The sequence below is a fragment of the Rhinatrema bivittatum genome, chromosome 3 (assembly GCF_901001135.1).
Source record: "Rhinatrema bivittatum chromosome 3, aRhiBiv1.1, whole genome shotgun sequence".
NCBI lineage: Eukaryota > Metazoa > Chordata > Amphibia > Gymnophiona > Rhinatrematidae > Rhinatrema > Rhinatrema bivittatum.
This window is the reverse complement of record NC_042617.1, coordinates 321,116,627-321,139,015: the sequence shown is the minus strand read 5'-3', so window position 1 is coordinate 321,139,015 and position 22,389 is coordinate 321,116,627. Positions and strand designations below refer to the sequence as shown.

Here is a 22,389-nt window from a genome sequence, read left to right as displayed (position 1 = left end):
CCATTTAAGTCCATAAGACTTCCTAGCGGAATCTTTTCTTGAAGCTAAGAGAACCCAAGACACATTGTCAAATAGATCAAGGGGTTACAAGGTCAACCTTGTAACATCCAGATAGTGAGAGTCAGGGACCTGATTTTGGGATGGCACAACCTGCCCCAATCTTGAGTGATGAGGTCTGGTGAAGTCCCAAGCCTGACTTGTTCCTTGATGGATAACTCTCTGAGCAATGGAAACCAAATCTGTCTCAGCTGCAAGGGGTTTTATAAGAGTCAATGCACCTTGGTCTTCTCTCAGCTTCAAAAGTGTCTGACACTAGCAGTATCAGAGGATACACATAAAGAAGCCATCTGGTCCAATGCAGGGAAAAGACCAAGGCTAGTTTTCCCTGTGCCCGTTTTATGTAACAGAAGTGTGTTGTTTTTTTAAATTCCCCCTTGCGTGTGCAAGTCGCAACCCACCCACATATGTGCATGCTTACATTAAAATCTACACGCACATGTTATAAAACAGTCACGTCCATGTGCGTGTGCCGGGAACTGCGTGTACATGGATGCACACGCGTTTGTTTTAAAATCGACCCCATAAGAAAAAGAACCTCAGCGTCCTTGTGAACAATATCGTGACATCTTTGGCTCAGTGTGCAGCAGTGGTCAAAAAAGCAAATTGAATATTAGGAATTATTTAGAAAAAGAAAAGAGAACAGATGACATGTTATGTGGACAAGAGCAAAGTGATGCATGTAGGGATGAGCAACCCAAATTATAGCTACACAATGCACATTTGAATTAATGACTGGAAGGGGGACAATAAAAATCCACAGCTCTAGCACTAAACTTTCAAAAGGAAACTTTGATAAAATGAGAAAAATAGTTAGAAAAAAACTGAAGGTGCAACTACATTGTTAAAAAATATCATCTTAGAAGCGCAGTCCAGATATATTCCACGCATTAAGAAAGGTGGAAGGAAGGACAAACGATTATCGGTATGGTTAAAAGGTGAAGTGAAAGGCTATTTTAGCCAAAAGATCTTCCTTTAAAAATTGGAAGACGGATCCATCTGAAGAAAATAGGAAAAAGCATAAGCATAGGCAAGTTAATGTAAAACACTGATAAGACAGGCTAAAAGAGAATTTGAAAATAATTTGGCCATAGAGGCAAAAACTCATAATAAAAACGTTTTTTAAATATATCCAAAGCAAGAAACCTGTGAGGAAGACGGTTGGACCATTAGATGACTGAGCAGTTAAAGGGGCTCTTAGGGAAGATAAGGCCATTGCAGAGAGACTAAGGGGTAGATTTTTTTAAAAAGCGTGATCGCGTACTTTTGTTTGCGCAGCAGGCGCAAACAAAAGTACGCTGGATTTTATAAGGTACGCGCATAGCCTCGCGTATCCTCTAAAATCCTGGATCGGCGCGCGCAAGGCTGCCGATTTTGGGCAGCCTGCGTGCGCCGAGCCGCGCAGCCTGCCTCCGTTCCCTCCAAGGCCGCTCCGCCTCGGAGGGAACTTTCTTTCGCCCTCCCCTCACTTTCCCCTCCCTTCCCCTACCTAACCCACCCCCCCGGCCCTATCTAAACCCCCCCTTACCTTTGTCCCTAGATTTACGCCTGCGAGAAGCAGACGTAAATCTACGTGTGCCAGCGGACTGCTGGCACGCCATCCTCCGACCCGGGGGCTGGTCCGGAGGCCTCGACCACGCCCCCGGGCCAGCGCCACGCCCCCGATCCCGCCCCCGAAACGCCATGCCCCACCCCCGAAATGCCGCGTCACTCGGCCCTGCCTCTGACACGCCCCGACACGCCCCCTTCAAAAAAACCTCGGGACTTACGCGCGTCCCGGGGCTCTGCGCGCGCCGGCGGCCTATGCAAAATAGGCGCGCCGGCACATGAGGGCCCTGCTCGCGTAAATCCGGGCGGATTTACGCGAGCAGGGCTTTTAAAATTCGCCCGTAAATTAATTCTTTGCTTCTGTGTTTACTGATGAGAATGTTGGGGAGATACCAGTTCCGGAGATGGTTTTCAATGGTGATGTGTCAGATGAACTAAACCAAATCACAGTGAACGTGGAAGATGCAGTAGGCCAGACTGACAAACTAAAAAGTAGCAAATCACTTGGATCGGATGGCATGCACCCAGGGTTCTGAAGGAACTCAAAAATGAAATTTCAGATCTCTTAGTTAAAATTTGTAACCTATCATTAAAATCATCCACTGTACCTGAAGACTGGAGGGGGAAGCCAATATAACCTCAATATTTAAAAATGGCTCATGGGTGATCCAGGAAACTATAGACCAGTGAGCCTGATTTCAGTGCTGGGAAAAATAGTGGAAACGATTCTAAAGATCAAAATCAAAGCATATAGAATGGCTTAGTTTACTGGAACACAGTAAGCATGGATTTACTCAAGGCAAGTCTTGCCTCCCAAACCTGCTTCATTTTTTTTTTTAAGGGGTTAATAAACATGTAGATAAAGATGAACTGTAGATGTAGTGTATTTGGATTTTCAGAAGGCGTTGACAAAGTCCCTCATGAGAGGTTTCTAAGAAAACTAAAAAGTCATGGGATAGGAGAAGAAGACAGGAAGACAGAGAGTAGGATTAAATGGTCAATTTTCTCAGTTGAAAAGAGTAAACAGTTGAGTGCCTCAGGGATCTGTACTTGGACCAGTGCTTTTCAATATATTTCTAAATGATCTGGAAAGGAATACTGCAAGTAAAGTAATCAAATTTACAGATGATAAAAAATTATTCAGAGTAGTTAAATCATAAATGGATTGTGATAAATTGCAGAAGGGCCTTGTGAGACTGGAAGATTGGGCATCCAAATGGCAGATGAAATTTAATATGGACAAGTTCAAGGTGATACATATAGGGAAAAATAACCCATACTGTAGTTACACGATGATAGGTTCCATATTAGGAGCTACTACCCAGGAAAGAGATCTAGAGGATAACACAGTTAAATCATAAATGGATTGTGTTAAATTGCAGAAGGACCTTGTGAGACTGGAAGATTGGGCATCCAAATGGCAGATGAAATTTAATGTGGACAAGTTCAAGGGGATACATATAAGGAAAAATAACCCATACTGTAGTTACACAATGATATGTTCCATATTAGGAGCTACTATCCAGGAAAGAGATCTAGAGGATAACACATTTATACTATTCTTAACTTCACTGCACCACTTCAACACCACACTCTTTATCTACAAATACAAAAAAGAAATTATGAACCTATATGCCCACATCAATCAAACCACCACAAATATTCAATGTTTAAATAATCACCCTACCTCATAGTCCACATGGATTCATTACAATACCATGCAGTATAAATCGCTTTTAATGCCGTCAGTACACGATGAAACCCATTTCCTACTGATACAAAAACATTTTTTAGAAACAAAAACTTATTAACATATTCCTGCACCGGATACATTAAACTTCAAACATATACCAACCTTACACAATGAAAAAGCTTAATACTTTTAATCCGAGCCAACACACAGAAGGGCCGCACACAAATGGATGCCGCCATCCATGTTATCTGACGTTCTGTCCGTCATCTTTAAATACCCATTTTGGCCAATTGCAACACACTCGCCCATTCCCTTACTAACCAATCCCCATAAAGTTCTTCAATACCTTACCGATCAAATCAACACAATGTTAATAAAACGCTTCCCACTCAACATTGCTATTCAAACCCCGAGGATATGATGTTCTCCACCAATAAATAAATCTTTGTTCTGTTTACCATAAAATTCGGGGAATATACCCTCGATAATCCTCACTAATTTGTTGAATCACAAAAAACTTTAGCTAGTCCACCCAGTGATCACACATACTCCAATGGGCCACTAACGGAGCCCCCTCCTTTTTAATATGTATGTTACTTTTATGCTCCACAATTCTTTGCCGAATCATCCGCTTTGTGTGGCCAATATATATTAGGTTACACGGACATACAATAGCATATATGACCTACTCAGACTGACAAGAAAAGGACCCATTAATCAAATATGGATATTTCAATATAGAATGATGGAACATATCAATAACCAACACATTCTCACACACAGAGCACCCAGGGCATCTAATTTGACCCAAATTCTGATAAGGGCAACAGAAATGGTAAGAGAGATAGAATAACTCCCCTCTGAATAGCTTGGAAAATATACAACTGAGAGGGGATATGATATATAAACTAATGAATGCAGGCAAATAAAGGAAAGTTATTTACTTTTTCAAATAATACTGAAGCAAGGGATACGCCATGAAATTTACCAGCAGCAGCAGGTTTAAAATAAATCACAGAAAATACTTTTTCGTTTACTGTACAATCAAGCTATGTAATCTGTTGCCAGAGGATATTATCATGGCGATTGACATAGCGGGATTTAAGAGAGATATGGGTAAGTTCCTGGAGGAGAAGTCCATATGTGTTGCTCTGTATCCCACCACGAACATTGCTGAATGAGAGAGAGCTATGCATTTAAAAAAATAAAACAATAGCCAGATAGACTAGAGAAAGCCACTACTATCCCTGGGAGTGAGTAACAAGAAACAGATCTACTTTGGGGATCTGCTGGATACTTGCGACCTGGACTGGCCACTATCTGAGTCAGGATGCTATTCACTGGGAGCTCTTGCACTGGGGTGGAAGCAGCTGAGATTTCCCCAGGGGACCAGACCTAAGATCCTGTGTTTCTCATAGGCTGCTAAAGATGTGTAGGTGGTCTTGAGCAACTTCATCATCTGACTGAGTCCCCTCTGGTAGTACTGGGGAAGATACAGTCTCTTCTGAAACCAGAAAAGGATCATCACTCTGGGAGGCTTCCCCCAAGCTCCATGGAGGGCCTCCTGACTGGACCTCCTGGGTATGTCCTGCTGCAGTAGCCAGCAGCGATATGATGGAGCAGATGGGAGCAGGAATTTCTAGCTCTGTGCTCTGATCTACGAGCCTCTCCTGAATGCCATTTAAGGGGTTTCTGTTGGCATGGGATCTGGGTAGAAAAGATCGAGAGGAGGCATGGAAATTTTTTTAGCTAAAAAGGATGAGAGGACTTGTAAAGAATCATCCCCTGGTCCTCTCCAAGTTAACAATGCTTGTTCTAGTGTCAACTCAAATGGTCCCCACTCTGACTGAGCTGAGGAAATCCTTTTTTCCAGCGCCTGGTGCTTATGTGTCAATGGCTCTGCAAGGGCCAAATGCCAGGTTGGCTCCATATGTGCTGATGGCACATCGATAATGCACGCTCTACGCCAAGCCTCCATACTTCGGTGCCAACTGTGCTAAGCCCTGATGGTGCCTGTTTTTTGAGCTCTGACGGAGCCGAAGGAATCCAAGGCCCAGCATTTCTTTGAGCTGCTCGACTAATACTGTCTCCACAGTGGGGGAGCCCTCAGTACAGAGCTCCTGCTTGACTTACCATGCATGGAACTCGCAGAAGACAAGGAGCTCTGACGGACCCAGAGTTCGTCCATCTTATCGGTTCTATTCTTCTGTGACCTGGCCACAATTATAACCACTGGAGGTATCGTGATGGGAACCCAGGCACTTGTAACACAGACTGTGACCATCGGTAAGTGACATCTTACACCTGCAGACACAGTCCTTGAAGCTTCTTGGGTCTGGGCATCCTTCTCCTTTCATTATACTTTTTCTTTTTTTTTTTTTTTGTAGCACTCGACAGTGCTGTTGAAAGGCTTATGAGGTAGCACATTTAGAGAGAGCGAGGTAAATATCCAGACAGTAGTGTGAAATAAAAATGACTGAGGGGCTCACGAGACAGTACTCAATGGGAACTCCCATCCATGCTCAGAAAGAGGGCTCTGCTGGCGGTACTGGATGAGGTCACCCATGTTTCATGGCTAATTCAGCCCTGCTTGCTAACAGAAAACCTAAATTTCTGAAAAGGAAATTTTGTAGTTAATATGTTTAAAGTATTAACTATAATATGAATGTCGCTTTTGTAAACCGTTATGATCTTTTGGAATGACTATATACAAAATGCACAAAGAAAAAAAAAGAAAAAAAAATCAAACCTGGATCCATCACCCAGGGTCCTGCTCATGCTCCTTGTGACCTAGGGCAAGTCACTTCAATCTTCATTGCCTCACGGGTCATTTACTAAGCATCGTCCCCATGGACACAGAATGAGGAAAGTCTTTAGTAAACAGACCCATTAGATTGTGAGCCCTCTGGGGATAGAAAAATACCTCCAGTACTTTAATGCAAACCACTTAGAAGTGGCAAGATTGGGGAGCCAAGATGGCTACCGCTTGAGGAAGCCATGTGAGAATGCTTTCGCTCCCCATTTCTTTTTACCTTTTTCCTCAATCATCATGCCACATACAAAGAAGAAGGTTAAGGTAAGGGAGATTCCTTCAAATTCTCCCTTACCGGATCCATACCAACCTCGAATTGAGGGATTTCTTATGCTTACACCGGTTCTCCCTGCCGGGTGCAGGTGCCGCTAAGGGTGGAGCGGATGCCGATCCCGCTGGCCTATGAGATCTCTCTGAGCCCCGGTGCGCCGACTACACCACCTCCTCCCCATCGGGGACTGATGGAACATCTAGCAACTCTGCCAGCTTCGTCAGGGGTGAGTCTGGCAACGTTGGTATTAGAGGGGATAATCAAGGAGGAAGTCGGAGGTCCTATATTATCTCCCGCTACAGAGGACTCTGTTTCTGCTGGAGAGAAAAGCCCCTTTTTTGTGGGGCTCTCTTGCATGGCTGGCCCTCCGGCAGAAGCCTTAATGCCAGCCCCTTCTGAGACTCTGGGGCAGGCTCCTGCATTGAGTCTAGGGGATGGAGTGCAGGAAACCTTGGCTGAGAAATCTTCGTTATCAAAGCCTTCTGTTATAACACTGGATGCCCTTTGGAATACTCTGGTCTCTCTTGAGAATTCCATTTCCTCACTGACTAAGATTTCTTTGGACACCAATCACCAGATTCTGGCTATGAAAAAACAGGTTCAATATCAGAGTGGGAAAATGGAAATTTTGGAATCTCGTATTGCCTCAGTAGAAAAAATTTAAAAGTGGCTTGGTTCAATCTGATTTGATTTATGCTAAAAAGTTTCAAAATACTGAAAATTCCTTGAGAAGTCAGAATTTGAGAGTTCTAAATTTTCCTCTCATCAAATTGATATTACCCAAATTATCTTCTATTCTTAAGATACAAACAGCCGCAATGCCTATTACAAAGGCCTAATTTTTGCCACAAGCTCAAGAAGTCGTTGATGGAAATCAGTTTCAAGATTTAACTCTTGATTTAACAAATATCCTTGAATCATCACAAGAGCTAGAGATTATTAATAGAGCCACTTTGCTGGTGTCTACTGCCTTTTCTATTGATAGGAATACGGTGTTTAGATACTATCTTCATAATAGATTATTAACTTTTTAGGGTCAGAAACTGTGGATATACTCTGATATAAATCGCAGAAAAAGGTTTTTGTCATTGAGATCTGAGGTGTTGTCTAAGGGCGCCCAGTTTATCTTACGATATCCTTTGTAAATGTTTGATCAAACACCATAATGCTAATTTTATTTTCTTTAAACCTTCACAGCTTTGAGTTTTCCTGGACTCGCATACCTAAAAGATACTCTTGCATGTATCGGCTTATTGATATGTAGAGGTGTTTGCTTCCTCTTATACTTATTTTGTTTTTATAGTTGTCCGCTCTTTTCTTTTTCTTGACTCCCCCTATTTCCTTTAATAATTAGGGGTTTGTATAGATGTATTTTTCCTTCCTTTTTTTTTTTAATGGTCTTTGCTAATGTATTTACTTTATATACACCTTTTCTGTAACAAAATTCTTGTGTTAAATGTAAACTGCAGAAAAAAAAGAAGTGGCATGAAAGGTGTAATTTAAAATAAATAAATATCCTTTTCATAGGGAAGTTAACAGGACAGTCAGTAAGAGCTGAACTGAACTAGCTAATGGAGAAAAACTAGCTAGACCCATATCAATCTGGATTCAGAAAAGACCATGAAATATAAATAACATTATTGCCCTGCTGGATAATCTCAGGAGCCAGGTGGCAGCGTTGGTACTATTAGACTTCTCTGCAACTTTCGACGCCTTATATCATAATATCTTATTATCTTGCCTAGCAGAAGCCGGTCTAAGCAGCAAGGTCCTAGCCTGGTTTAACTCCTTTCTGTCAGACAGAGAACAGAGTGCATTTCACTGGCCATATGTCAGCACCCTGGATATTACGCCATACTCTCAGCAGTGCTAACCAACAAATACCGTAAACTGTTTCGGGCTTTTGGCCTAAAAACCTCTATCCATGCAGATGGACTGGGACCCGCAAAGAAGCTTAGCACATCATCCAATAATGGACAAAAAACTCCATCTGAATCCCAACAAGTCCTGGACCTAAAAATCCCATTCAGAACCTATAAGAACATAAGAACATGCCATACTGGGTCAGACCAAGGGTCCATCAAGCCCAGCATCTTGTTTCCAACAGTGGCCAATCCAGGCCATAAGAACCTGGCAAGTACCCAAAAAACTAAGTCTATTCCATGTAACCATTGCTAATGGCAGTGGCTATTCTCTAAGTGAACTTAATAGCAGGTAATGGACTTCTCCTCCAAGAACTTATCCAATCCTTTTTTAAACACAGCTATACTAACTGCACTAACCACATTCTCTGGTAACAAATTCCAGAGTTTAATTGTGCGCTGAGTAAAAAAGAACTTTCTCCGATTAGTTTTAAATGTGCCCCATGCTAACTTCATGGAGTGCCCCCTAGTCTTTCTACTATCCGAAAGAGTAAATAACCGATTCACATCTACCCGTTCTAGACCTCTCATGATTTTAAACACCTCTATCATATCCCCCCTCAGTCGTCTCTTCTCCAAGCTGAAAAGTCCTAACCTCTTTAGTCTTTCCTCATAGGGGAGTTGTTCCATTCCCCTTATCATTTTGGTAGCCCTTCTCTGTACCTTCTCCATCGCAATTATATCTTTTTTGAGATGCGGCGACCAGAATTGTACACAGTATTCAAGGTGCGGTCTCACCATGGAGCGATACAGAGGCATTATGACATTTTCCGTTTTATTCACCATTCCTTTTCTAATAATTCCCAACATTCTGTTTGCTTTTTTGACTGCCGCAGCACACTGTACCGACGATTTCAATGTGTTATCCACTATGACACCTAGATCTCTTTCTTGGGTTGTAGCACCTAATATGGAACCCAACATTGTGTAATTATAGCATGGGTTATTTTTCTCTATATGCATCACCTTGCACTTATCCACATTAAATTTCATCTGCCATTTGGATGCCCAATTTTCCAGTCTCACAAGGTCTTCCTGCAATTTATCATAATCTGCTTGTGATTTAACTACTCTGAACAATTTTGTGTCATCTGCAAATTTGATTATCTCACTCGTCGTATGATACAGGTCAAAAGCCTTGGAGTCTTGATTTAGAAATCATGTGCCTGCAAATCCAGGAAACAGTAAAGGGCTGCCACTTTCAGCTATGAAATGTATTCATCAGGAAGACAAATCTATTCACAGTGGTCTATGCCACAGAAAACACACGGCTAGATCACTGCAACACACTGTATAAGGGTCTAATAGATAAAGCTCTTCATAAACTCCGGATGATAGAAAACGCTGTTGAACGACTGACAGAAGGATGTAAAATGATCACACCAGTCCTACAAAAACTATAGAAAACGAAATTCAAACTCTGTCAATAATGTTTAAGGCTCTAAGTGGAGACGGGTTTACATACTTGAAGGAGAGGCTTCTAGACCACTTAGATCCTCACTAAGATCTTCAATGTCAATTCCATGCTTAAAAGCAATCAAAAGAACAGATCCTTGTCAGGAACAGCATCTGCCCTCTGGAATTCCCTCCTATAAGGGCTCTGAGAAATTAGGATTACTCTCATTTTAGAAAGCAATTAAAAGCTGGCTCCTCTGTCAGGCCTTTAATGCCAAATCCGAAATGCAAAGAGACCGAGGTTGCAGGACGCTACTGGCATCATCTTGAATGCCCTAAACATGCTGCTGAAACATACGGTTTCATATTAGCATTCCTGCCATGTTACTTATTTTCTGAATTAATTCACTCAGAGATCCCTCTATGTAATTGGTAGAAATGAGTCAGTATTTTGTTGAGCACCTTTTTATTGCTGAAATGAAATGTTTATTGCTGAAATTTTAGTTTCTGCTACTTTAAATGGTTATGCAATTTTTTTAAAGCTGCAAATGGCCTTTGCAAATTTGCTGCTACTGTAATGTACTGTAAACCACTTTGGGTGATTTTTCATATTCAAAAATGTGGGTTATACATCCAAATAAACAACATATCAAAATAGAATACATATTAAAATACAAAACATGGTAATTATCCCTCTTACAGGGGCAGAGACAACTAAACTCCATCGCACTCCCCAGCCACAACTGTGAAAAATGATCCAACTGCTACACCTGAATTTCTTGCCAGCTGGAAGTGGCTTAATCCCGATTCATTGGTAGCAAGTGTTCTTGTTCATTAGAACTTCCCACCAATGACATTTATTCTTCCTCCTGCTCATTTCTGGCTTTAAAGAAAATTCCTTTAGCTTACCTATGGCCTTTGTGTAATGCCTTGCACCAAGCAGCAATTCTGGAGCTCTGTACCAGAACGTTACCACCACAGGATCCAAGTCTGCCAGCGGTTTCAGGGGAGAGTTGAACAATCTGGCAAAGCCCATGTCAGCTACAATAAGAAAGACATTACCAACAACCTTATCCTCCAAGTGCTAATGAAGATCACACACATACAGAGGTGTACATAAAATCTTCTAAAATTACACTTGGAAGGCAACTCAAAAGCAAGTGCTGCTCATGGCTTCCGTTTTTCACAAGAAAACACGAGTGACCTATTTATGGCTTATAAAGTTCTATAAATGTCCCCATCACTGCACACATGCAGGGCCCATAGAAAGATGGGAGAGTTAAATAAAGAAGAGTACAAACAGAGGAAGTGACGAGAACCCAACAGGGTCCCGCCAAGAAAACTTCCAACTGTGTTGTATAATGCATGGTGAAATCTCTGCCAAGGGAGGAGGATTTTAAGAGCAGGTCAGACACCCCCCGTGCTTGAGCTCTTTGATGTCTAAGAATCTTTGCAGGTTATTGAATTCCATTCGGTAAATACCAGATTGTCACTGAAGTGTTTAAGGCTTCATTCTTTCTTTTTGGGCTTGGCTTTGGACTTCTAGTTCAAACGGGAATTGCCTCTATCAGACTATGGCACCATTACAACTACCAGGGGATTTCCCCTGTATTTTACATTCCCCACCCAACTCAGCCTTTGGTCAGAGGTCACACACATTGCCGTTCTCTCCGGAACTTGCTATGTGCGCACTCTGAGTCTGGCCACTAGATGTCACCATCGAGCAGGGAGTAGGGACTCCCCAGCATCACACAAGCACTGCCACTGAAAAAGCAGACCAGTCAGTTTGTTCTCATTATAACATGGAATATACTTTTGCTTTGACACACAACATTTTGTAATATTCCAAGGTGAATTTTATGAGATTTCAGAGCACTTTCCTCATACCTATGACCTCACAACACATGGCTACTACTGCTAGTACTGTGCAAAGGAATGCAAAGGCATATCCCAGACACAAAGGCCCCCAGAGAGGCAGAAATCTACCCTCAATCAGAAAAATGAAGCTACCAGTCTGCATCAAGGCTACCTCATCAGAAAAGTAAAACCAAGAGAAACAGGATCAAAAGAAATTTGAAAGAAAAGAAAAGCATGGAGGGAAAGACACACAAGCCAAAAAGAAGCACGAAAACATAGCATTGAAAAACAAAACAAACTTAACACTGATAGAGAAAAGTAATGAAGCTGAAAAAGCAAAGGAAGCGAGGAGGAGGATGGTACTCCTTAAGAGGACAGTGGCATGTGACCTTGTAAGTAGTTCAGAGAAGGTCCCAGCTCACAAGATTCAGTGAGATTAACAGGGACTCTTATGTTTGGAATAGGAACATTTACAAAAAATAAAGGTGATAAATAGAGATGCAGAGCAAATAAAAGAGAGCCAGGCACCACATGCTCACAAAATACCAGGATCATATTTACCTATTTTAACTCTTCCTCTTTCAGGGCCTTCTCCCATTACAAGAATGTTTGCCGGTTTCTGAAAAACAGAAAAGCCCAATTTTGCTGTCAGCATCTGTGCTTTCAGAGGTCTGTGAGTCACAGGAAAGAATGCAGAAAGGCTAGGGAGGAGAGCTTCTCTCACTGTGCTTTCCCTCCGTAAAGGCAACGTAGGGCTTCTGGGACAGATTCTGCACTAGAACTGACAGATGCGCTTATCACGGCAATATCGTTTCTTCAATGCTGTTAAACATGGTCAATAGGAGCTTCCAACGGAAGATGCACATGGGCCTACCAACAGAATTCTGAATGCACTTTAAATATGCAGAAAGAGCTGAATTAGCCATAGATTGCTTTCAGATTCTGTGGAGGAGGAAATGCATTCCATTCAGGATCAGATAACAAAAAAAAAAAGGTTCACAACTACCAGTGCAATAAATATTTAATAATCATCATCTTCTTCAGCTTGTTGAGGACACTTAGCAGCAAAATTCTCTCATCGCCTTACACATAAGATCAACCCCTTTCACTGAAAGGGTTTAAATGTGCAAGCCAACGACATCACATGCAAAGGGACCTGCACGTTCGCTCTCTACACCAGTTCTGCGTGTGAGTACTTCCAGAATCTAGGTGAGAGCCTCTTAAGATAAGAGGTGACACTGCTGTCCTGTTAGCTAGAGGAGCTGCTGACTTTAACTAAATGTACCCTTTTCTTTTTCCTGGTTTAAAATTCAGCTGCTGTTCAGTAGCCTGCTCAGGTAAAACATTTTTTCCCCTCTTTCGTTGAATTTGCCTCCGGTGGCTGGTTTTGAATCTGCCACTAGGAATTTGAACACATATACACTCTACCAGCGCATGGCAGGCAGGATTTCCTGTTCCTCCCTCTCTCAAACTTTATTAGACCTCTTGCTTTTGAGTTTAGACCAAACTCCATTTCCTCTTGTTTAAGTTACTTGAAAACGTCTTATCCCTGAGTTAGGAAAAAAGTGACTGAATAAACATACGGGTAAGATTGGGGCTAAGCAGTATCATTGCCTTCCAGTTGGGGAGAGATTGTGTGTGTGCACCTGATGCAAAGAACTCAGAGCACTCAGGGAACACATACGGTCTCTGGATGCTGGAATAGCTGGCATGGAGTAGCTGAGACAGAGAGAGAGATACCACAAGGAGAACCTCAAGGACATAATACAGTGGTCCCACCTCAATGCTGGCAGCCTCTGTGCTGTTTTGGAGGAGAACAGTCACCAGAAACTGAGGGAGAGAGACCTTCAGGGACATTGTAGAGCTGTTCTAGCTCCATTCTGGCAGCCCCTGTACTGCTTTGGAGAAGAAAGGACACCAGAAAGGAGAATAGCACTTTTCAGGACAAGGCTTTCAGTCAATGTGTTATCCTCTTGCACAAAGGATGCATCTTCACAGCATCATGTCCAGGAAAGCAGAGATAGGACCACCACTGTTATTGGGAATTTAGTACCGGTAATTAGAACCATAGCCAGGAAGATCATTTGGTAACTTACTTGCCTAGTGCAAAGGTAGCAGAACTCACTTATCTCCTAGATAGAATTTTAGAGGATGCTGGGAAGGAGGAGACTGTCATAATCCATGTGGGTATCGATGACTTAGGAGAAGCAGGAAGGAGGCTCTGGAGGCTTCTAGGTAGTAATCTAAAATCCATAATTTCCAGGGTACCATTCTCAGAAATGCTACCAGTTCCATAAACAGGATCCCAGAGGCATGTGGAGCTCTGGAGCGACAATGGAACTGGGGAATAGAAAGAGCCTATTCTGGCAGGATGGGCTTTACCCAGCTGCAGGTAGCAGCAATGAAAAAGGAAACAGAGTAGCTTTTAAATTATAGCATGGGGGGAAGCCATCAATCGCTCAAAGAGTGGCATAGACAAAGGATACCCTTAAACAAGAGAAATTAGATTGGCATGACTTTGAAGATATAATGGAAAAAAACAAATATTTGTAAGAAGAGTATGAAAAAGAATACATTTAGATGTCTGTTTGCAAATGCCAAAAGTATGAAAAATATAAGATAGAAGAGTTACAGTGTATGGCACTGGTTGACAATATTAACATAATGGACATCTCAGAGACTTGGTGGAAAAAGAACCACCAATGGGTCACAGTGATACAATGGTAAAATATATTAGAGAAGACAGATGTGGTGGGGTCAAGGATTTCATTGAATCTAGTAAAATACAGAATCTCCAAGAAACAAAGTGCAATCTGGACTCTTTATGGAGAGAAATTCCATGCCTGAAAGGGAGGAGTATTGCACTGGTGGCTTACAACCATCTACCTGACTAGGAAACAGATTATAAAATGCTAGGGAAAATCATGGAAACACAATAACAACAGAAGACTTCAATTATGCTAACACTGATTGGGTGAATGTCTCATCGGGCATGCCAAGGAAGTTAAGTTTCTAGACACCATAAATGAATGCTTCATGGAGCAATTGATCCTAGAATCAATGAGAGGAGGCCACTTTAGATCTAGTTCTCACTGGAATAAAGGATCTGGAGAAAGCGGTTAACAATGGTGGAGCCGCATGGCAACAGTGATCATAACGCAATCAAATTTGAGATAGTCACTGGAGTTAAAAAGCATGAGATTATTGCAGTAACTAAGAACTTTAAAAGGAAAGACTATATGATAAGATGAGGAAATCAGTTACAAGAAAACTAAAAAAGAGTGGTTAGAAGGGTTAGAAGTCTGCATGAGGCCTGGAGGTTGTTTAAAAATACCATTTCGGAAGCCCAGAAAAAATACATTCCACAAATTAAGGATCAAAAGAAGAACAAGTATCTGCCAGCATGGCTAAATAGTGCTGTGAAAGAGGCTAAAAAAGACAAAACGTATTTTAAAGAAAATGGAAAGCAAAACATACTGAGGAAAACACAAAACACATAAGCACTTGCAAGTTAGATGTAAAACACTAATAAAACAGGCTAAGGGAGAATGTAAGCAGAGACTAAGAGGGAAAAGCTAATAATAAAAACCTTTCTAAGCGCATTAGAAACAAACGTCTACACTACCTGAATGTAATCCATTTTGAAGTAGCTGAAAGGCAGAATATAAATCAAATAAATAAATAAATAAATAAATAAATAAATAAATAAATAAATAAATAAATGAACATGAGTTAAAAGGGGCACTTAGGGAGGATAAGGTCATAGCAGAAATACTAAATTAATTTTTGCTTCAGTCTTTACAGAAGAGGAAGATGGGGAGATACCCACATCTGAACTGGTTTTGCTAACTGATGACTTCAAGGAACTGAATCAAATCAATGTGAATCTAGAAGACGTGTACAGCAAGTTAACAAAAATAATAGCAAATCTCTGGGACCTGATGGTATTTACCCCAGAGCTCTAAAGGAACTCCAACATAAAATTACTACTAATAATCTGTAACCTATGAGATCCAAGATGGCCCCCAACTAGAAGGGCAGGTGAGAGGAATGCTCCTGGAATCGGTGTAATTTCTTAAAAAAAAATGCCACACTCGAAGAGAAAGGGGAAAGTCAGAGTGGAGACCCGACCATACCGATCTCTACCCCTTCTCAGCCATTAATTGGGGGCTTTTTCTCACCTTGTAACACTGGACCCCCGGGAGAATTGTCCGTTCTTGGCGTCGGGGTGGAGCAAACGCCGACGCCGCAGGACTTCCACACCTCGTTGAGCCCCGGGGCTCCCGTGACGCCAGTGCCGCCTCATCTCGCGCTGTCCCTGGACTTGGGCGAGGTTAACCGACCGGAGAAGTCGAAGATATTTGACCCCTTCGGGGGGCGTTCAAGGGAAGAAGGCGCGAGACCAAAGGTCAGTAGAAATGGAGGTATATCTGGAGAGGATCCGCTGACCTCTACACCGGAGGAGCATAATGGCATGGCGGCGGCCCCAATATTGAGGCAGGAACGCCACTTACAAGAAACAGTGAGTGCAATGGTTATCTCGAGCGAACCTCAGACACCAACAATAATGCTGGAAAATGTATGGTCTGTACTGATGGACTTAAAATCTACAATTGTGAGTCTAAATACAACTTTGCTGGATACACAGAATCGTGTGGTGCAGATAGACCCACAGCTATCAGTACATAAAGAGAAGTTACTGGGCCTTGAAAATAGGGTCAGTCAGATGGAAAAAGTCCAAGCAGGATTAATTCAAGGTGAACTGGTGAACAATAGAAGAATTGAGATTATGGAAAATCAAGCAAGATATAAGAATCTAAGAATTACTTAATTTTCCTTGTGTTAAGCTCATATCTCCATTTGAGCAATTTAAGAAATATATGATTGAAAATTTACAGCTACGTCCGGAAGCTATTCCCTCTATAGCAAAGATATTCTTGGTGAAGTTGGGCAAGAAAATGAACAATGATATCCAAAAAAGTGCCCTACAACAATACAATGTGAGTAATCTCACAGACGTTTTGGAACAAACAATGGACGAGCAAGTAGAATATCGTGGAACTTTATGTATACGTTTTATGCATGCTATAAATAGAGATAACATACTAAAATTGTCTCTCAGGAACAGAGATAAACCATAGCTTGGGCAAAAAATCTGGACTTATCTGGATATAATTAGAACTACACAATTACGCAGAAAGATGAGCCAAGAGGCAAAAAACCTTGGGGCTCAGATAATAATATATTACCCCAGCAAATGTGTAGAAAAGATTAACAAAGATTAACAAAAAACCATGGTACACACCGGAATTAAAATCAATAAAAATGGAGCTCCGCAAATCTGAAAAGGAGTGGCGCAGAAACCAAAATACAACAACTCTTCAAAAATTCAAGGCTTTACTCCACCGCTACCGCCAAACCACCGACAAAGTAAAGAAGGACTATTATGCAGCTAAAATCCACCAATATCAATTTAATCTACACGCACTATTCCAATACATAAAAAGCCTCGTTATTGCTCCAGTCAATACAAACTCAAACAACAAGGACGAATCAAAATGTGAGAAACTTGCCACTTGCTTCAGCAACAAAATACAATCTATTATGTCTCGCTTTAATTCACAAAGTCTACCCTATTCATCAGCAATGACCAATTGCACCCTCAACAACAAACAATCTCCAGCTACTCTGTCTACCTCCACCATACAACCATCACCAACCACACATAGAGAAAGAAATATTGAAGCAAGGCTTACTATTCTTGAAAATACATCTCAGATAGAAGTAGAATCAATACTAAAGAAAATTAAACCAGCTCTACACCCCGCAGACACTATGCCCACTAAAATACTTCTATCTTTCCGCACCACCATAGCGAAACCCATAGCAAAGATACTCAACAAATCGATCACACTGGGCACAGTTCCTTCTCAACTTAAACATGCCATCATAAAACCGACTCTTAAAAAATCAAACCTAGACACCTCGGACCCAGCGAACTATCGGCCAGTTTCGAACCTCCCCTTCCTATCCAAAATTATGGAAAGAATCATCAATAAACAACTCTCCGAATACCTTGACGAACATCAATTACTCTTCCCATCACAATATGGATTCAGAAAGCACCACAGCACGGAAACTCTCCTCCTATCACTATCAGAATCACTCCTAAAAGCCCTAGACTCTGGCCACGCATATATACTTGCCCTTCTGGATATATCTGCTGCCTTTGACACTGTTAATCACAACACACTTATCACACGCCTTTCTGAAATAGGTATTTCCGGCACTGCACTACTCTGGTTCCAATCCTACCTGAGCAACAGGACTTACAGTGTTAAAAGTGGACAATGTGAATCTAAACCTAGAAGCCTCACACAAGGAGTACCCCAAGGATCTGCACTTTCGTCAACGCTGTTTAATATTTATCTCACTCCACTATGACGCCTTCTATCAAAACTGGGTTTCCAACACTTTATTTACGCAGATGATGTGCAGATTCTCATACCTATAAAAAACTCTCTTTCAAATGCTCTGAACACTTGGAATGCTGCCCTCACTGAAATAAAAAAACTTCTCACCGACAACTTTCTAGCTATCAATACTAACAAGACTGAACTTCTCTTCATATCACCTGCAAACAACTCCACACTGAACACAACAGTCCTACCCCAAGGTTACTCTCCAGCTGCACAACAAGTCCGCAGTCTTGGCGTTATTTTAGACAACAATTTTACCTTTAAAAAATTAATCGCTGACACTGTTAAAAACGGATTTTTTAAGCTTCACACACTAAAGCGTATCAGACCTCTATTACACCCATACGACTTCCGCACAGTACTACAAGCTACAATTCTATCAAAACTTGACTACTGCAACGCTTTGCTATTAGGCCTACCAAAAAACACGTTGCAACCATTACAAATGCTTCAAAATGCAGCGGCGCGCATCATCACCAACACGCACCGCCATGATCACATCACTCCTGTGCTTCAATCACTTCACTGGCTACCTGTAGCTTCCCGGATTATATACAAATCGATTACTCTAATTCATAAGGCCATCTATAACCAAAACATGCAATGGTTTCCTGAGCACCTGTATTTCAAAAAAACAAACCGTCCAATCAGATCCCAACATCAGGCCAGACTGCCGATCCCTTCTCCTAAACTAACCAAACTTACATCCACTAAAGAACGTTCGCTCATCATAGCAGGAACCAAAATGTGGAACAGTATGCCCGCTGATCTGCGCCAAGAACCCTGCCACCGAAAATTTAAACAGAACCTAAAAACATGGCTGTTTAGAAAAGCCTTTCTTTGAAGGATGGGAATCATGCAATTACATACTTCGCTTCTCAACCTACTCCTGATTCCTCTATTCTACCTTGCCTTTCCCATTCCCCACTGACTCCCCTTCCTCCCTTACATGGGGGGGGGGGGGGGGGATAACAGAGTCAGACCTGCAGCGCGGGTCTGACTCCCTTCCCCCCTACTATGATTCCCCCTTTCCCTTACCCTCCTTTTCCTTACAAATAACTCCCTTCAAGACAGACTTTTGTTAATATTGTTACACATATGGATTTGATATGTATACTCCTAGTTTTTCTGTTTAAATTAGCACTTTGCCTTTTCCACTTATGTTCATAGTAAAGCCTTTGGCTGAATTACTGTTTGCTGTAAACCGAGGTGATGTGCATTAATTACCGCGGTATATAAAAAACTATAAATAAATAAATAGTAAAATATAACAGCAAAAGGTTTGGTTTTTTGATCTGCCCGAGTTACGTAAATTTCTTGATGCACATTTGTCTAAAGACACCACTTTACCTTGATCATGGGAAATAGTAAAGAGTGTTAAAACCTTCTAATGCCTTATTGTTTACCTCATAATTTGCTCCAAATGCTTGTAATCTGGATCTCTCTATTACTTTATAACGGGTGTATTACTTAAGTTTATATATTAGGCTGAGGGTTTAAATCTCTACAAAAAATATTTCTTATTGTTAAATATATTTGGATCAGCCAATATGTATTATGTACTTTAATTGAATAATTTAACCTTTTCATTGACAAGCTGTAATTGCTGTCTATTTTGTTTAAAAGCATAAATTAAAAATTTAAAAAAAAAATCTGTAACCTATCAATTACACCTACCTCTCTACTTGAGGACTGGAGGGTAGCAAATGTTATGAAATAAAATTGCTTACTTCCTTATTTTGATTGTTGCCCGGGCAGGTGGATGGGTCAAGCATGGCTAATTCATCCTATCTACCTACAGAAAACACCGTTTACAGTAAGCAAACTTGCTTTTTAGCCCCTGCAGATAAGCAGGCTGAATTAGCCATGCTATCTGGGAGTCCCCAGGTGAAGGTTGTGAGTGCAGTCTGAAGGGTCCTTGTGGGAACGAGTTCCCGAGGTTGAGTAAGAGGTGTTGCGCGCAACCTGATCTGGGAAAGCGGACAGTCTCTCCACGTGATTTCCGACTGGAAAATGGATCTGCCCATCACCGCATATGCAGTGGCTTGCTGGTCGAGACAATAACGGGAAGTGAAAGTATACAGCGAGGACCACATAGCGACTTTATGAATATCCATTACAGGAACTTCTCATAGATGGGCTACTGACACTGCCATTGCTTTCACTTGATGGGCCTTCAGCGAATTAGTCAGGGTCTCTGACCTCTTACTGTAACAGAAGTGAATGAACTGTGAAATCCAAGTCAAAAGGGTCCTCTTGGAGACTGGCAGTCCTGGGGCATTCAGATTAAAGGAAACAAATAGCTGTGAGGCTCTAGATACAGAATGTGTTCTACATTTATAGTAGGCCAAGGTTCACTTCCAGTCCAGTGTGTGGAGCTGCCGCTCACTCTCATCTTTGTGCGGCTTCGGAAAGAAGGTCGGTTTGATTAATGTGGAAAGTCAAAACTACCTTGGATAAGAATTAGGGGTGTGTCCATAAGGTCACTTTGTCGTGATGAAATTCAAGGTATGGTGAATAGTGAACCAGAACCTGCAACTCACTGACTCTTCTTGCAGAAGTTAAGGCAACCAAAAACAGAACTTTCCATGAGAAATATTTCATATGACTACTTTCCATAGGTTCGAAGGAGGGAAGTGTAAGCTGTTCCAGCACCAGATTGAGGTCCCACGGAACAGATGGCTTCTGTACTGGTGGTCGCAGCCGTAGAATGTTCTTCATGAACCTGGAGACTAGCGGGTGGTTGGACACTGGTAGGCCATTGCAGAGATAATGATAGGTCACAATGGCACTGATGTGGACCCTCACAAAAGCTGTCGCCAGTCCTGCTTGGTAAAGGGAATGGAGATAATCTAGAAGGAGTTCCAGTGAGCAGGAGAAGGGGTCTATGCCCTTGTTGCTGCCCCAGGCCAAATATCTGAACTACTTGCCCTGATAGTTATTTCTGGTAGAAGATTTTCTGGATTGCACCAGGACCTCTTGGATCTCCAATGGCAAGCGTAGGTGACTTAATACTGTCCTTTCAATCTCCATGCAGTGAGATGCAGCGAGAAGTGCATGGGGTGAAGCAGGGTGCCGTTGTCTTGCATCAGCAGATCCGCACTGTCGCCAAGGGGAATAGGTGGTTTGATGGAGTGTCTCACTAGATAAGCGTACCATAGTTGTCTGGGCCAAGCCAGTACTATCAGGATGAGGTTGGCGATATCTGTGATACACTTCTCTATCGTTCTCAAGATTTGTGGGATTGGGGGGTAAGCATAGAGAAGCCCCTTTGTCCATGACACGAGAAATGCATCCTGCACAAGTTGTTCCCTGCTGGGGTAGACTGAGCAGAATATCTTTACTTTTCTATTGTGTTCCATGGCGAAGAGGTCCATGCATGGAAGGCCCCAAGTTTCAAAGAGGCCGTCCGCCACATCCTGGCAAAGCTCCCATTCATGTGGATGGAAGATCCTGCTTAGCCTGTCGGCTTTGGTGTTCTCCACCCCGGGCAGATAGGTCACCTGAAGAATGATAGAGAACTTTTCTGCCCATTCCAGGATGTGCACTGCTTCGCTGCACAACATCCAGGAACCAGACCCTCCTTCCTTGTTTATGTAGAACATCACTACCAGATTGTCTGTATGGACCATGACAGTTCTCCCCCGCAGGATCCTCTTGAACATGCATATGACATTCCAAATCGCTCAGAGCTCTAGGAGGTTTATCTGTTGGACTCTCCCAGCCGGATTACAACCCTTGTGTCCATATCTGGTCCAAGAGGGCTCCCCACCTTTTGCTTGAGGCGACTGTGGTAAGGATTAGCTGATGGGTCGGTGGAGAAGTGGTGCCCCTCTTGAAAGAGCAGTGGGGTGCAACCACCAGTCTAAGTCCGCTTTCATGCTCCGGGTCAGACCCACTCGCCAGCACAGCGGATGCGAGAACTGTGTCCATTGTGTCTTCAGTCCCCATTGCAGGCACCGTATGTATAAGCGGGTACGCAGCACCACATAGATGGCCGCTGCCCTCTATGGCAGGGTCAAGATCTAGCGGGCCGAGGCATGAGTACAGTCTCTCAGTTGGATGGACAGGGTGCGCAGCGTGTGAGCCCTGTCCACTGGAAGGAATTCCCTGCCCAGCACGGTATTTATACGGGCCCCAATGAACTGCAGGTTCTGTGTTGGCTGTAGACTGGACTTCTCATAATCGATAACCAACTCGAGCCCATCCAGACAATGGACTGTAGCTTCCAAGCTGCTCTGAAGAGTTACCGGATGTGGCGCCACTATCAACCAGTTGTTGAGGTAAGGAAACAAATGGATTCCTTGCTTCCTGAGGTGGGCCACTGCTACTACTAAACACATAGGGGCGGATTT

General features: G+C 42.3%; 1 protein-coding gene across 1 annotated transcript in view; it reads right to left on the bottom strand.

Annotated features, from left to right (window-relative positions):
• CDK19 (cyclin dependent kinase 19) overlaps positions 1 to 22,389 on the bottom strand; it is a 529,893-nt gene that overhangs the window by 211,686 nt on the left and 295,818 nt on the right. Inside the window, exons 5-6 of the mRNA XM_029595265.1 lie at positions 12,117 to 12,174; positions 10,608 to 10,739 (exon numbers count right to left, since the gene is read on the bottom strand). Of these exons, the coding sequence (XP_029451125.1) occupies positions 10,608 to 10,739; positions 12,117 to 12,174 (190 nt within the window). The remainder of the gene's footprint in view (positions 1 to 10,607; positions 10,740 to 12,116; positions 12,175 to 22,389) is intronic.